The following is an 18035-nucleotide window of genomic DNA, read 5'->3' on the forward strand; positions in this document are numbered from 1 at the left end:
TATGTGAGTCCCAAAAGTGTCCACACACAAACAAGTGAGTTGCTGAACATCCACTAAAATATGTACAATGTTAACATATAGAACATATTCATTGGGAGACACCAGAGTTAGTTAGTGAGCTCTGACTCAATTAAAACAATAATTAAGTCATTAAGGCCAGATAGAGTCCTAACTAAAGTCTCTGGCCATCCAGAGAACAATTGACATGAACCTTTGTTTCATTCAGTCAAGTCAGAGGCTCAGTCTTGTTTTTTTCCAGCCCAGGGTCATTCCCTCACCTACATAAAGTTACTCATGTATGTATTCTATTCTCAGCATGATTATTATTCAGGTATCATCAGGCCTCAGTCCACCACCAGCTCACACTTCAAACTCATAACTCACCTCCTTCACTGGCTCCCTGGTTGATTTTAAACCTTTACTGCTGCCTACAGTCTGTGAAAGACCCCCCCAGTTACGTCTGGGATTTATTGAGGAGGTATGAACAGAGAACTGAGCTGTGGACAGCCACCCCAAAACATAACTTGTGACTATTAGAGCTCTGACACTCTGGAACCCCACCTCCCCCATCTCTTCTGAAGACACATTTCTTTGTCTTAGCCTTTGGTAATGTCTGATATCTGTTTTATTTATTTTATTGTCAGATCATTTTGCATGATGTTGATATATGATGTGTCTTTTTTATTTATTTATGCTGTTCTACTACTTTTGTTATGCTCAGTTTTTCGACCTTTGTACAGGTCTGAATTAGCTGGAGTCTTTTAAATGACTGTTTCATACATTTAAAAAATTGTCACTGCAACCTATGTAAAGGCCTACATAATGTTGTTTTGTTGTTGTTGTTGTTGTTGTTTTGCGTTTTTAGTGTTTTAGCAATATTTCTTAATGGACTTCAGTATGTGTGGCTTTAGTCTACAATAATGTCAGGCATGTTTCCTGTGAGTGGCCTGAAGGGGCCACAGTGAGTGCAGACCTCTTTTATCTTGGGGGCCACAACCACAAGAATTTTAGTCATTTTAGATTATGTCTGACTGTGGTTTCCACATTCAAAACCATGGGTAAGATCACTGGGTTAAAGGTCTGAAGCTGAGTGTCTGGGTTGCTCTCTGGACTTTCTGCTGCACATATAGAAAATCATCATACCCGCTTGAAATAGCTAGATTACTTGTCATACAGCCTGAAATCAAAACCTTTTCCAGCTTTATTTCCAGATTAACCCTTATAACACCATATTAATTAAAAAATATGATGACAGTTCTGAAAATTAAAGGGACAATGAAGAGTTTCTCCATCAACAGAACGAAAAATTCCGCGACAATAAAAAAGTCTCATATTAAAGCAGAAGTAAGCGATCTGGTCGTTTTGGCTAACTTTCTGTCAGCCGATGAAGTTAGCAGCCCCCGCCCTCGTCATGGATCTATTGGTTCTCATCCCTACATCACCACATTCACGCGCATCCCTTGGCTGCACACACAGAGAGAGGACCGCCCCTTTATGCCGTTCTCTCTCCTCATTGGATAAAGGTTGTAGGATACAAGGAAAGTTTTCTCCTCGGCTTACAGCAGAGCAGAGTGACTGACAGACCCGTGTTTCAGAACAAACACTCTATATAAGTGATTCCCGTCGGAAGATATAACTATTTAAGACTTATATTAACACAAATATTCCGCTTACTTCTGCTTTAATGTGGATGAATCTACGCTACCCACACTTGTTAATGGCTCCATTTTCAATAAATATATTGTTTTGTCTGTATCGTTATTTTTGTTAGTGGTGGAAATGCTGGGCGAGCCGACCAGCATTTCCTTACTTTCGGTTTCGTGGCGAGTCATGAGAATAAGGCCACCGAATCGCCGTGTATGGTCGGAACCACGATGGTATCCAATCGTCATTGAACCTCTGACTTTAATTCTTGATGAATGAAAACATTATTGGCAAGACGTCCGTATTGCGCCCGTCCAAGAATTTCACCGTGCGCGCGGAGGCTCATGGTAAATGTAGTATGAGAACACTTCGCTTTCCAAAACTCCTCGTTGTCCCTTTAATGAAAAATGAAAAAACTAGAATAACAGGGTTGGTGCCCTGATCTAATACTTTGTCATATTTGGCTTTAATTACAGCCACCAGTCTCTTTGGTGATGTCTCTATAGCTTTGCACACTACAGTAGATTCGGGAATATTTGCCACTTCATCTTTGCAGAATTGTTTGAGTTCAGTCAAATGGCCCAGTTTGGATGGACGACCTGACCCAGGCAAGGTGTTGGTGGTGCTTTATGCTTTCCACTTCTTAATGATGCTCTGAATGGTTCTCAAAGGGATAGCTAAAGCCTAGGAAATCTTTCTGTAACCTTCACCTAACTTGTGTCTTTCCATAAGTTTTTCCTGGAGGCCTTTTAAAAGCACTTTTCCAACCTGGTAGTGGATTCCTCAAGAAACTGCTGGTTTTAATTCTGAAGTCATCGGAACCAGGACATTTGATGTCAGGTGGGGTCAGTTAGCTTGGTGTTTGATGAAAAAGTTGATTTATAATGGTTAATTCTAAGGGGCTGATGACTCCCAAAATCGATATGTCACCGTCATGCCAAGGAAGGGTTTGGAGTTCCAGGGGGTAGCAGGTGGTTCCAAACATAACCCACAGGCACTGAGCAGAGAAGGTGAAGTGAGAAAGAAAGTTGAAATGTTCAAATGAAAATCTGGGAGGGAGGACCAGACTCCAAACGTAAAAAGAACTTAAGTAGTGAAGTGGCGCTACTGCGGCAGGAATGAAACAAAGAAACAAACAAAAAGCTTATATTTAGTTTATACTTTTATATTTATATTTAGTTATATTTAGTAGCGTCAGCAGTGGATGCAGCTCTTCGGGTTGTTATCAGAGAGACCACACTCTCACGTGTGCCATCATAAATATCATCATATTATCACATATGAAAAAAAAAACAGTTGTGTGTAGTGTGAACACTTACAGTAAGTGCACTGTTGCAGCCCGCAATTAGGAAAAAAAATCATATCGGCAGCTGTATGTTGCGCACAACAACGACAAACAACACATTTACCCCCCCCCCCCCCAAAAAAAAGAGGAAAAAAAACTGATATGAATTAAGTGTCTATAATGTTTTTTAAGAGACTGCAATGATTTGTCAGTTATTATTATTAATATATATGATTATTAAAAACATCATAAAAGATAAGAAAATAATTCTTATTCAAATCATATAATATCATACAACTGCAGAACAGAAGAAAACGCTATAATCAGTTATTTTTGCAGAAGTCTCAGCACTTAAAAGTGCGTAAGTATACTCCTGACTGTTCGTAGATTTTGTTCTTAGTTAAGAACAAATTCTGGATAAGAAAACATTCATGAATGCCACAATCTTCGTAAAAACTTCGTAAGTAGGACTTAAGAACAAATTTGTTCTTAAGAACGGTTCGTGAATGAGGCCCAATGTCTATACATTGTACAATCATTTGATAGAGGTTTGAGCTTTAGCAGCATCATTGTGAAGGACACATTTTTTTGGGGGCGAACATTAAATTTATTTAATTTTTGCTGTGTGTCATCTTCATTTACTCTTCACCAGCAACACATATACTGAAATTTGCACATCTCAGCAATTTCTAATTTTTTCCCTTTACTATGACACCAAAAGTATTCAAATAGACCTTGTGGTTGCAGAGATATACTCATTTGAATATGGATATGCAATTTCCGAGAAAAGGCAGAGAAAATAGGCTTGGTTTTTAAAACAAATGTTATTTTTTTGTAAAGTATATTTTTTGGCTTTTCATGCCTTTATTAGATAGGACAGTTCAGAATGTGACAGGAAATGGGAGGCAGAGAGGGGGGGAATGACACGCAGGATAGGGCCGCCCGACGCGGGACTCGAACCGGGGCCGCCCGCAGCGAGGACTATAGCCTCTACACATGGGGCGGGTGCTCCACCAACTGAGCTAAACACCGCCCCAAACAAATGTTATTTTCACCGTTATGAGGAGGTGTTATATTGTGTACATACAGCTCCAAAAACCTAGTTTGAATTCATTTTAATTTCTAGGGTGTAATGTATGATGACTATATAGGCACTAGGCACAGTCCTGTCAGTGGTGACACACTGCCCACTGGCCAACAGGTGGCACTAATACACTGAGCTAAACTCCAGTGTGTCTGCAGAGACAGGGAAGAAGAAAACATGAGCATTAACAATTTCAAATTGGTTTTGCAAATGTTTTGTGAGGAAGGAAACACATTTATTAGACTTGAACAACACAAACAAGGAGTTACGACGAGTGACAGACAATAACTTTGATTAGTTTCAATAAAACTCCACAGGAAGCCTTTAACCTGCAGGTCCTCTGCCTCGGTGCACGTGCTGCTGGATGAAGAGTTTCTTCTTGCACAGTGTAGAGGAGAGAGGAGGCAGAGTGCAGTGAGTTGTGCTTTAAGGTAGGCTAATGCTGCGCTTCATGTATCATATTCCATCATCTCAATGAGCCTTTCTATCTAAATTGCTCTGGTATGTGGAGCCTGGATTCTTGAGCCGTGACAATTCGCCGCAGACATCAAGCGCCATGCAGGGAGATTCCTTCAGGCGAGTCAGAGCACGAGCAAAACACACTCAAACAATACACACGCGCACGCAATCTCATGGTCACACGCACACACATGTATATACACACAGATGCACCGTCTGGAACTATCGGGCATATCACAGGAAACAGGCCAATTAAACAGCCTCAGAGAGGGAGAATGAGAGAGCAGCCCAGTACCATGTGACTGAATTCCCACAGACATCACACATATACACACACACACACCCACACACACACACACACACACACACACAGACATGCACACACATAATATTGTGGATGCAACAAGGCCACATGTACCTGTGCTAACACACACACACACACACATCATTATGCTGCTACTTTAACTTGTAAAAGATGATTTAAAAGTTATTACCAGTTATTTCACTGCCTTTCTCTGTGTGTGTGTGTGTGTGTGTCTCTCTCTCTCTCTCTCTCACACACACACACACACAAATCTCTGCGCAGACCATGAAAAGCCACTGTGACATTAATCCTCCCTGGTTCAGAGCCACAGGGCTAATGAGAGCCCCCCGACCCACGGTCCCGACCGGTGTGAGAGTGTGTGTGTGTGTGTGTCTCCTTCAGCTTGGGGTTTAGTCGGCTACCTGAAAGCAGACTCACTCCTAAAGGTGCTCTGACGGACCCTCTTCATACACTGAACTGTAACAACACATTATCTGCAGCCCTGTGCTGTTTTATTGTGTGAAGCGTCTGAAGGGGAGAGACCTTTCGGAATTTTCAAAAATCACGTTAGGAAATCCAGGGTGGCAGCCAAAATAGCCTAAATAAACATACATGGGACAATATTTCAGGTTGGGATCATCAACATTTGTTTACAAGACATCTTGAAGATTGTAAAAATATAAAAGTTAGGAAAAAAATGTCAATGGGATGCATGGGGGTGTAGTTCCTGTTTAACATTTTTTGGTGTTTTTTTTTAGTTTTGATGTACCATATATGCAGGGCCGTTGTAAAGGTGATGATAATTCCAGGGGCCCAGCGCCCAGTAGGGTCCACAAAAAACCCCAGTAATCTAATCTTTGTATGACTGATTTATTCTGCATAAGACCCTGACTAACACTCATAGTAAATTAGCATCAAAACAAAGTTAATAAAACGTGACAATACATACGTAGTCTAAGAAAATAAAGTGGAAAAGTCAGGGGGCAGGGGCCTACTTTAGTATTCTTTCAGGGGGCCCAGAATTCCTAGCAACGGCCCTGCATATATGATTTAATCATGACAATCTTCATCTCTACCAATTCCTCATGATAAGACAAAAGGAAAATTGGGTCAGTTGTCTCTGTAGGATAGTTCAGGAGTTATATAGATTTATATTTTTCATTTTTCACAGTCGGAAATCCAGGATGGCCACAAAAGATGGTCAAAAAAAATATGCATGGGACAATAATTGGCACGGGGATCATCAAAATTCATTTACTAGACACCTTAAGGATTACAAAAAGTTAGAAAAATATATCTTTTGGGTGCATGGGAACCGCCCCTTACTAGACTAAGAGGAAGTGTCTGTGGATGTGTTTCCTCTGAGGATGATTCATGTCAAACTGTTAAGTCCAACTGTTGTTTTTTTCTACACGTGCAGACCCTGCAGAACCTTTAGTGGAGGCAGTTTTTTTTTTTTTTTTGGGGGGGGGGGGGGGGAAAGCAAAGAAAAGAAAGAGAAATTTGACTGAGGATATTTTCCAGGTGTTGCATGCAGCTCCGCCCCCCCCCCCGCCCCGCCCACACCCCCTCCAGGTCTGTGGCTACAGGCAGGGGGGAGCTGAAGCCCCCCCCCCCTCCCACCACCACCACCACCACCACCACACACTCACACACACTCATTCACTCAGCAGCGTCCTGGTCAGTGGAGACGCAGGTTCAGCCCAGTCAGTCAGTCAGTCAGTCCTGCAAGGGAACCAGACCAGACCAGACCAGAGCGCGGACCCGGTCCACGTAGTACTGCTCTTGTTGACCCGCGAGTTTTACCCCACCTCGGTCCTCGGACTCGGATCACAGACAGGATGTCGGAACTCTCCGTCAACGACCACCTCGAGGGGATTTTATCAGATTTTGAAGGTATGTGTTCTGCGCTGTTGAATGTTTTTTTTTTTTTTTTTTTTTTTAGTGAGTCCGCACCGGGACCGGGTCCACGAGACGAGTTTGATTTACTTTGTTCTCAGGAAGTTTGAACCGGGCTATGTGCTGGAAACGCATGATGTGAAGGTCCAGTATCAGAACGTGTGGTTCAACCGATTAAAGCTGTTTGAAATGAGAAGGGGATTTTATTTAGAAGAGATTTTGCTGCGAATAAATAAAGCGCGTCCCTCGGTTATTATAGTGGATGAAACAGTTCAACACAAGTCAGTTTGTGTGTGTGTGTGTGTGTGTGTGTGTGTGTGTGTGTGTGTGTGTGTGTGTGTGTGTGTGCGCGCGCTTGTGTGCTCTTTACATATTTTCATTTCATCTTAACAGCAGTAAGTAGTCTGAATCACCTGAAACTGTCTGAGTCAGACTCGGTGTAATTACTGGAGGCAGATGTAAAACAGCCTGCACAGGTACGAGAGCGCCACTAATAACACAGTGTGAGCAAAGCCTTGAAAGCTCCAGTGCGTGTGCGTGCGTGCGTGCGTGTGTGTAATAAGTGCATCCCATCAGCAGACAATAGTATCTTTTAGCAGCAGTAAATTCAGCTGTGAATGAGCTGGCTGAGCTTCAAAGACTTTGCTCTGTGTTAGATCTGTCCTGACGTGGCTCAGTGCACCCCCCCCCCCCAAAACCAACCCCCAGCTGAGCCAAGCACCACTGACCTGAGGCAAGACTCTCACTTACCTCACTTTGTTTTGTATAAAACTATAGAAAAGCATTAGATATATAATTTACATTTGTGTATTCAAGGATGCAGTGGCACAATAAATATGAATCGATTTACAAAGAAAAAGGTACAATCATGATGTGAAAGCAATTTAGTTTACAGTATATAACACATCACATTATATAGGGCCACCCCTCAGCTCAGAGTCTACACTTCTTTCTTTTTTTTTTTTTTAAAGTATATTTTTTGGGCATTTATGCCTTTATAGATAGTACAGTTGAGACAGACAGGAAACGGGGAGGCAGAGAGAGGGGGGATGACATGCAGCAAATGACACCCGACGCGGGACTCGAACCGGGGCCGACCGCAGCGAGGACTGTGCCTCTATACATGGGGCGCCCGCTCTAACCACTACGCCACGCGACGCCCCAGAGTCTACACTTCTTTCTAACCAATGTAACAACTCTGTGGGTGGGGCATTTACAGTACATTAGTTTGGCATGTAATTGTGCTTCTTGCTTTTTCTTATATATAGAGAGAGATATCTTAATTTTATAAACACTCAATTTTATCGCCTTAGCAGGTCAGACCTGGTCCTCACTTCCTCCTGCATGTGTCTCAATTTAAAGCAGGGGTGTCAAACATGAGGTCCGTTGGCCAAAACTGGCCCGGCAGTGGGTCCAATTTGGCCCTCAGGATGAATTTGCCAAGTGTGATCATTTGAAATTGCACATATTTTTATCAATACATGTCAGGTTGTTCATAACATGTTTTGTAAAAGGACTGGACTGTAAAAGGTCATTAACTGTAGAAATATCTTTATAAGGGAAAAATTAAAGGCTCTTTTTATTTATAGGTTATCATGCTCTTATTTTACTGGTCTGGCCCACTTGAGATCAAATTCTGCTGTTTGTAGCCCCTGAACTAAAATGAGTTTGACACCCCTGTTTTAAAGCCTTTTTTGTTTGTTTGTTTATTTGGATCTCTTTTAGCCCAGTTGGGCTATTCTGCCAAGAGTCCATAGCATAAAAACATATACAATACAGTAGAACTGAAACACAACACAATATAGAACAGACACAAACCAAAAAACATACATACAACACATGAATGGTTTTATACACAGTAACAAAACATATACAGATAACATTACATAAAAGCTATACCCTCAATCACAGACATTAAACGAGTTAGTAAAAAATACTCCTAATGTTTTAGGCATGGGAGTCAAGTGGGTCAACTTCTTAGGGACTGAACCCAAATCAAAAAAGACTGGAGCACTCGATAAAATGCGGAAATATTTAATAAAGGTGCACAACAACAACTGTCCTGGTCTGAGAGCAGCGATTTATTGGTTTGGCTGAAGCGCAGAAGAGCCCCCCTCCCTTTGGATACCCCTAATGTTTTGTTTAAAATGTTTTTTCTGCTAAATTCCTAATGAGATCAGGTAAACCATTCCATAACTTCACAGCCCCAAAACAAAACATCCTCCTCCACCAGTGACGTCAGAGCTAAAATCTCAGCGTCTCTCCTGCTGCACTGTCAGCTGGACATTATTGCATGGTGTTGGAGGTCATGTACCAGTGTCTGGTTGAAGTATTCTAGCTCAGAGTGTCAGAGCAGCCAGTGGACGTGTGGACTCCTTCTGAGACAAGACTGGGTCAGTGCAGCCAGCCACACTGCTGCTCTGTGCTCAGTCACACAGTTAAAGAAAATAAGTTTCTTTACCGATGCAGTGAATCGTCCACTGTTAGTGGTCCGGCCCCAACACAGCATAGAAAAACATGCATTAGTCTTGGTTATTTAGAAAAGCTCAGTAGCATCACGGAATGGATGATTATCCATATAACAGTGACAGTAACAGTATACATCAGGCCAGGGCCGTAACCATGGAATCAACATTGGGGGGGACCAAATTTCTCTCATTCTATATCGTACTTTCTGGACTATAAGCCGCTACTTTTTTCCCCGCCCCGGTGTCCCAGCTCTCGTCTCTGCACACCGCAACATAAACGCGCTCCGTAACCTGTAATCTTTTGTTTAAGTCTACACAAACACACACACCGTAACATCGTATATGTTATGTAACGTTATCCACCGCTCCATTTATTGATTTTTTGCCAAACAAATGCACATGGGCAAGAGGAGCGTAACCAAAACAGCGGACTTGCATAGTTCCCTACTGTCTTTCTGTGTAAATATCTGTGTAATATTACAACATGAAAACCTGCAGCTTATATTCAAGTGCGGCCTATATGTATTTTCTTGTAAAATTTAGCTGGTGCGGCATATATTCAGGTGCGCTCTATAGTCCGGGAAGTATGGTAAATTAGCTAACACATGAGATACTTTTTAATTTTTAATTTTTTTAATCAGCTAGCTATATATTGGGGGGGGGGCATTTTGAGCATATCTGAATACTGGGGGGGATGTGTCCCCCCCCCAATGTATATAGTAATTACGGCCCTGCATCAGACACAAATGGAGAAAACATATTGAAAAACGTCATCCTCAGTGAGAGGGGAGTGAGTGCAGATGCTATCTAAGAGACCAGACTCTGTTCCTCCTCAGGGTGATCCATCATGTCCCGGGACCCTGCAGGGACACCACAACAAAAGCCGCCCCCCCCCTCTCCCCTTTCATTCTTACTCTCTCTCCACATTCTTGTGTTTAGACAGGTGTTGATTTCTGCCTCCAAACAAATTGCCGTCGCCTTGAGCCACAGACCGCCGCTGTTGCTGTTGCTGCTGCTGCTGCTGCTGCTGCGCAACCGTTGTCTGTGCACCTACTGTACAACACAACACGGGTCACTTCGTCGCCCACCCATCCACCCACCCACTCACAGGGGCTCCATACTCATTACCGAGGTCACGTCTGGTCACCTCTTAGTGACCCCGGGGTTCTCCAGCGGCAGCTCGGCTCCGAGAGGATCATCAGATGTGACAGATCTAAATTTGATTTAGTAACAAAGCAGCGTTTGTTGATGACCGGGCCGGGCCGGCCAGCTGTGGAATGCTGGGTAAAAGGTGGTGCCCACTTCTGTTTTAATCAGATGGTTAAGAAGCCACTATGTAAAGGCATGTGACTGCAGATCTGTTCCACACTATCAAAGTGGCATTGCTTCTATCTGTCCAATAGGATTGTTCACACTGAAGAGCAGTTAATTCTGTTACACAGCAAATATCTGCTTTGTGTCACTTTGCTTTATAGATCGGCCATCGTGTGTTTTTCTTGTCTTTCAGTAATAGTTTTACTGAGCTGACAATGTTATGAATGAAACTGTAAGGTGTAAATGACATCACACATCTCGTGTTGTTGTTTACTTCTCTTGTGTTGTGGCTCAACATTGATTTGACGTTTATACTTTGATGTTTGAGCTGAATTAGTTTTAATCTACCGAGGTTAGAAAGCTTATTTGATACCTGAGGAGTAAATCTCATCATCCTCAGTGAGCCAATCAGCACACACAAAGCTTTGTCCAGGATCTTCTGATAAAGCTCTTGGCTCGCTGTTTATTTACTGTGAGTGTAAATTTTCTTTGATGGAAAAAAGTAAATCAAAATCATATTGAAATGTTATGAGTGATGTCCTGCCATAACAGAGTCAGGACATAATAAATAGAAAACCCTTCAAATGTTTCAAAAAGTGTAAAACATTAAGCATCAGCTTATGGGGCTGAAAAGAAAAAAAAATCCAGAAACTGCAGTTCCTCCATTGACCACTAGAGTCTCCAATGGTTGGTCAGCCCCCATAGAATCTAAAAATCCTCTTTGAAGTCATGTGAAACTATATTTGTGTTCTGAGTCAGTCACATCACAGACAGATGCCTCATTAACCATCCTGCCAAATGTGAATGCTAGAAAAATTTGTTTAGTTTGTAAAATTAGGTTTTAAAATCATGAAAATTCAAGCAGTTGTGTGTCACACCCACATTTCAACTGTCAATCAAAGACCACCCAAAACGTCAATAATGGATGCTGCTCACTGTCATATTGGACCTGTGCAGCTATGCATTTGAACCATCAGAATCAGAGTCTGAGTCCACCTCTGATTCTGAATATTTGCTTAGCTTATCTACGTCAGTTGGCTTCCTCTTAGTCCCGCCCCATACAGTTTTCCCCTCAAACTCCACAGTTCAGTATTATATCATTATCAGTCTTTTCATCTGTTTTCAGCAGCCATATTCTAACTTATTTGATGTTATTCCAATCAAATCTCGTATTTCACTTTACATGGATTTTAACAGCAAAAGTAAACAAGTAAGCCTTGTAGGGCTGTCACTTTTTATTCGACATTCGAATATCCGTTCGAATGTGGGGTGAAAAGTTTGTATTCGAGCGGTAATGACCTGCTCGATATGTAGGCTGCAGCAAAGATACTCTATTTACCATCTCTAATATTCGAATATATCCGAACGAATTACGGGTCATTCAATATTCGTTCGAACCTCATTTTTCTAAAAACTGACAGCCCTAAAGCCTTGTACTGTTATGGTCTCTAAAGCTAATGTCCTCCTTCATGGTGACTGTACAGGAGGTGAGTTTGTATTTAACTCACCTCTTTAAATTTTAAGTAAGTTTTGAAATTCTGTACAATTGAGGTCAAGGAGTCTTTGAGTGACAGGTGATTGATTGATTAACTGAGTGTACAGCAGCAGTTGGCACAATAAACACACCGGATACAACACATAAAGTAGCAATAAATAGATAGAAATACATTGTATAATTAATACATAACAGTATGTAGCTAGGAGTTAGGGGCGGATTCAGTCACTGCCAAGATGGTGACGGTGGAGCAGCTTCCTCTGAGCTTCAAAACCGTTCTGCAGAAACATACAGGTGATGTCAATGCTCCACGCCGCCGCCGCCCACACAATCGCGGTGTTTCATTTTGAAAATTGTTTTATTTTTGAAAATTGACCGGATTCTCTCGTTGTTTCATGTTTGACTTCCTGCCCAGCTGACGCGATCGCTCGCATAGACCAGACGCCGAAACGATCGCTGCAGGTCGCGTGCCGGCCACGGAGGTGCACGCCGCGACACCACACCAGCAGTTAATATGGCCGGCGAAAGGAAACTGGCTTCGCTTCTCGGCACTTTGCGGCTATTCGCGGCACTTCTGTGTCCGGTGGACGGTCGTCAGCGCTATGCAGGCACTGCAGCCTACATTTCGAGCAGGTCATTACCGCTCGAATATGAATTTTTCACCCCACGTTCGAATGAATATTTGAATGTCAAATAAAAAGCGACAGCCCCACTGTAAAGAAACAGGTTGGTCTGTTCAGTCCGTTCAGCTGTGTGAGCGTCTCATGTTGACTGATACAAAGCGACGTGATGACCTGACCAGAGTGCTGAACCTTTAACATGTCTTCTGTCATACGCAGATATTTGCTGGCGGACGTGCGAGCAGCGAGTCAATACCACTAGCATCAGAAATAATGAGCCCGGCTTATCCTGACAACAACACCCCGAGAGTCAGCGGTGTCAATCAGCAGACTAGGTGGAAGGTGTGCAGTTGATTGATTGAAGGGGAGAGGAGGGAGGGAGCACTAAGGCCTTCGGATGACATTGGAGATTAGAGGAGGTCGACGGGGGCCGGGGGGCCGGGGGGGTGGGGCTGCCCCTCCCGACCCTGTCACATCCTGGTACGGCACTGCAGCAGGGCGCGAACCCTGCAAAGATCAGAGAGGGTCCCATGACTTACTGACCCAGTGACCACACACACAGACACACACACACACACACACACACCTCGTTGTCTTTGGTTATGACAAGTGCTGGTCCCCCTCTGACATTCCAGTGTGTATTAACGCAGTGGAGCACAACATGCAGATCAGTCTGGATTTTCTGTTCAATAGCTGCCGTCCTAATTGTTAGGACTGGACAATTAATCGAATTCTGATCGTTTGATCGCTTCTCACGATCATGAAAACACTGTAATCGAAGAAAAACGATTAATGTGCCGCTGCGTGGCGTGTATGCAAGTTACTGCACTGTAAAAGCACAGTGAACGCACCTGTGTAGCCTGCAGCTGCAGCAGTGAGTGTACAGCGACTATAGCGACAAATCTAGCAACTTTTTCCGGTATTGTTACGAACGTTTCTGGTTTCAAGACTTTTAATTTATTGTTTTTTTATTGCTATTTTTTTTTTTATTTTACTTTTTTACATATTACTAATTTATTTCTGGTTGTTTTTCTAAAAGTTATATTTGAAGTTGAGTGTTGGTGGCTCAATAAATATGTTTTTTTTTTTTTTAAATCAATGAATAATCGTGATTTTAATATCAATCAAAATAATCGTGATTATTATTTTTTCCATAATCGTCCAGCCCTACTAATGGGCTTTATGCACAGCTCCACTACTTATTGGACCAACTAATGAATCCAGGTGTGCCTGACCTCACATCAATGGTCAGGCACACCTGGATTAATTAGTTGGTCCAATAATGTAAGACAGGAAATAAAGGAGCTGGCTTATTTCAGGAAGTAGTGGAGTTGCGCATAAAGCCCATTGTGCACCAATAGAAACTGAAATAATATGAAACTGAACGTGTGTGTGTGTTGCACAAACGCTTTCCCTTGACCCCCCGATAACAAGTGTTTCCCCATCATCAGGCTAAATCCTCCTCAGTCTCACACACACACACACACATGCAGGTAGCACTTGAGATGGCTGGTTGCCAAGTCATTCCTCCATAATGGATCAGAATTTGGCAGAACTTCAGTGCAGGCCGCCCCGGTGCTCAGACATGTCTGGAGCCGTCAGCCTCTCAACATATCCTGGATCAGTTCTTAATGAGCCAATGAGAGAACAAGATACAAAACCATTAACACAGGGGAAAGTATGAAGAGCCTGAAAACAGTCACCTCCGATGAGCTGAACTCGCGTCAATCATCTAAATCCTCCTTTTGAGGTTCCACTAAGATAACACTGGCTGATGTTTCACACAGGTCTGAAGGGTAGGGGCTGGTAATGATTAACCATTTAACTGACAAAATATATATTTGAATGCAGGCTATTGGTCAGAAAAAAAGGTGCAAGATGAGCAAATTGAGTGTGAGGCAAACTGTGGACACACTGTCTCTTTAATAGACTCCAGCTTCTGTCTAATGTTTTCAGGCAACAGGTGCTTAAGAAGCAAATAGCTAGACATCTGAAATACAGTGATGTAAGTGCTAGGTGTGTGTGTGTGTGAGAGAGAGACAGAGAGAGAGTGTGTGTGTCCTCAGGCACTGTGTTATTTACAGTGTTATAACATCGCAAACGGCTGCCTGGAATGTGTCTTCCAGATGTGCTTTTAGTAAGTTGAGGTTATTATAATGTGTTTGTTAGTGTGTGTGTGTGTTTGTGTGTGTGTGTATGTGTGTGTGTGTAGTACTTCTTTTGCATTTTATTTTTGCATTTTACTTTAGCCACCTCATTCTTGTGGGTTTGTGTGTGCGTGTGTGTGTTTTGTGTGTGCATGTTCACACGTGTCAGTGCACATGCTGTCTTGTCCGTCAGACAATTTGTTGGAATGTGCCGGTTTGGGGGGAGGGAGGTGGTGGGTGTGGAGGGAGGGGGGTACATGGACATGCCCAGACTCAGCATCCCCTCACGTTGTGTGTCCACAGGACTCACTGGGCCCCCTTAACCCCCCCACCCCATCTCACCAGTGCAGACTGGTTCCCAAATGAACCCATTAGTTATCAGCTCAGATGCTTCCTCAATTTTTACCACATCCATGACCCCTGGACAAAAATGTCCACCTACAGTGAGAGACATTTCACATCAGTTACTCCCAAAATATTTGTGATACATAATAAGGCTCGGTCTTGACTAAACATGGAAATCACTTTTTACATGGGTTTCAAAATTTTTAACCCCTTCCTGGCCAGTTGTTTTTGCTGCAAAAACACATGATTTCTCTATTGTCAGTAACTACTATGTTTTTATTTTATTATTTTATTTTTTATTCCTGTCTATCCACCTTTTTCCGAATGTCAAAAACTTTTTTCAATGAAAATCTGTAAAATGCATGGATCATCACACCAGCTTTTAACAATGGATGTCAAACAAATTGACATCTGTGTTAAAAGCCAGCGTTAATAGATCCATGCGTTTACCGCAACTATGACACCGACTGAAAACCATGGAAACGTAAATGTACAATTCCACCAAAACCGGCAAAACCGGCGGCTTCCGATTTTGACCGTAGATGATGTTCGGAAACTTGTGGATACTCTGAAGGTTTTTACAATAGGGATTGTTGCTATATCATTCATACAACATTTTATTCCAAAAAAACATGGCGAAATTTGATTTTTTTTTTTTTAGGGCTGGTGACAGTATTTTCTCATTTACAGAGTGATAAAAAGAGATATCCAAAATCCCCTCTGTAAAAACTTCTGACTCTAATATGTCAACAAAATAAAACAAGAATTTTGAAAGTGGCTTTATCCATTGTTCAGATTACAGTTCTGGAAATGTATGCAAAGTAGCGCATATTTCATTAGATATTGCCTCATTTACATATTTAAACATTATGTTTGACAGAACTTGCAATACAAAAAATATTTGTCTTGATGTGAGTGATAAACTTGGTAAGTTTCATGGTCATATCTGTTAGTTAAAATTTTTACCTCAAAATACGTTTTTAAAAACCCATAGGCGGAGGTGGACATTATTGTCCACTTGAAGGGTCATGGATGTTGTTAAAATGCTGAAACTTGGGACATCCAGAGTTTACACAAAGATACACCTCCTTGCCAAAAATCAGGCCCCAGTGACCTTTCATTTGACCGTGGGGAGTTGGGAAAGTGTAAGAGGTGGACAAAAAGGGTCACCTGAGACTAAGCTGGTCCTTCCAGTCATCCTTCAGCTCTTTGCTCATCCACATCAACCTAACCATGTGTTGTGGGATTCCCTCTGTGTGTCTAGTTAGTTTTGACTTTTTTGTTTTCAGTGTGAGATGTTAGTGTAGCAGCAGAACAGAGTGACAAACACTCTGCAGAGTAACAGCTGTGGTGATGGTATAGTTTGTAATTCACTTATCAAATGAATGTCTGACTCATATGATGTGTCATCTGTTATATGTTGTAGTTGATCAGTTCATATTCATCAAACTTCAAAGAAATTAGTGTAAAGAATAAAATAGAGAGAGAACTTGGACACAGCCGCTCCTCAGGTAAAGAATAAAATAGGAACAATTCTGGAATAGAAATATAGACATAAGATAAAGAAGAGTGTACATACTGTGTAAGAATGGTGTGTAACATATACAGTGTCATGAAGTTCAGTCTGGCAGCAAGTTACCAGGAAAATGACATTACAAATGTGCACAGTGCTTTTCATTGAGTTGACGGACTGAATCTGTAAAACAGGCAATCTGCACTGCACTGATCCAGGGTCAGAAGATGCAAGATGCACTATATTAGATAAACAGAGGGACTGTCCCCACGACATCAGTAGGGTTGGTTGCACGTGTCGGTTTTTCCACCCTGACCAGCGACTTCCTGGTTGGACTCCTGGCTGGTGGGACACTGTGGTCCATGTCCTCCTCTGCGCTCTGTCCCTCCATTCTAAACTGAACTATCCTATCAAATGTGACCCGTTCTATCAAAATGAGTCGGATGTCGAAACGTTCTATTTTTAGATAATCAGCTGATAACGTGGAAAACCCATAGAAAATCAAAAAAAGTTTTTTACCCAAATTTCAAAGCAATGACATTCAAAAACAATCTCCCAAAGTTTCACAGTCCAGATAATTGAGAAAAGGCACGTAAATGATGATTAAATGACTTGCAACTTTAACCCTCTGAAAATGGGTCCATGGCACTGGTCCGACCTCCTATTAGTCCGACCTCCCATTAGTCCGACCTCCCATTAGTCCGACCTCCCATTGGTTCGAACTCCCATTGGTCCGACAATCGGAGTAATGAGAGTTCGAACTAATGGGAGGTCCTCATTAGTTCGAACTGGACTAGTTATTAGTCAAACTCTCCATTCTTACCGTTCACTATGCATTTCATATAGGCTCCACCTGTCAATAAGACACACGTGGAAGAAGAGGTGCAGTTTATTGTGTTTCACCAACGAGGAGCTGTCATTACGCACGACTTTTACGCACTGCTGCGCGCTCATTAGTGTCCGTAATTAAACCTTGACACTCATATCAAATCAAACTTACATTACAGACAGGTGGATTGGGTTCTCTCTCTCTCTCTCTCTCTCCCACTCCGAACAGACAGACGGACGCAATCAGAAAGGAAACGGAGGCTGCGCATTGATCCTTTTTTCCTTTCTGGGATCAAACGGATCATGTGCATAATTAACTGCAAAACAAGCACTTCAAATCAATAACATATAAGGCTCATTATGCTTCCAGCCTGTCTAGCCTCTACCTGGTGTTTTTACTAAACTTAACCAACTCCTTTCTTCATTGCCTGAACCTAACCAAAGCCAAATTTACTTTTTTTTTCTCTCTCTCTCTCAGTCTGCTGTCAGCAGCAGCGGCGGCTGCAGCAGGCTCGCGCCCGTGAAGTGAGCTCAAGCCGGCCAGGTTCAGCCGTGCTCAAGCGGAGGGGGGGAGAGAAAAAACAAGTGTATTTCTTCTACTCTGTACTCTAGGAGGGGGGGCTTTGATTA

At 42.4% G+C, this 18035-nt stretch overlaps 1 protein-coding gene across 1 annotated transcript in view; it reads left to right on the plus strand.

Moving 5' to 3' along the window:
• Positions 1–6527: 6527 nt before the first annotated feature.
• septin12 (septin 12) overlaps positions 6528–18035 on the plus strand; it is a 112038-nt gene continuing 100530 nt past the window's right edge. The window contains exon 1 of the mRNA XM_085785154.1: positions 6528–6672. Within this exon, the coding sequence (XP_085641280.1) occupies positions 6618–6672 (55 nt within the window). The 5' untranslated portion in view covers positions 6528–6617. The remainder of the gene's footprint in view (positions 6673–18035) is intronic.

This window comes from Trachurus japonicus, chromosome 8 (assembly GCF_045865225.1).
Source record: "Trachurus japonicus isolate A0001 chromosome 8, Traja_1.0".
Lineage (NCBI taxonomy): Eukaryota > Metazoa > Chordata > Actinopteri > Carangiformes > Carangidae > Trachurus > Trachurus japonicus.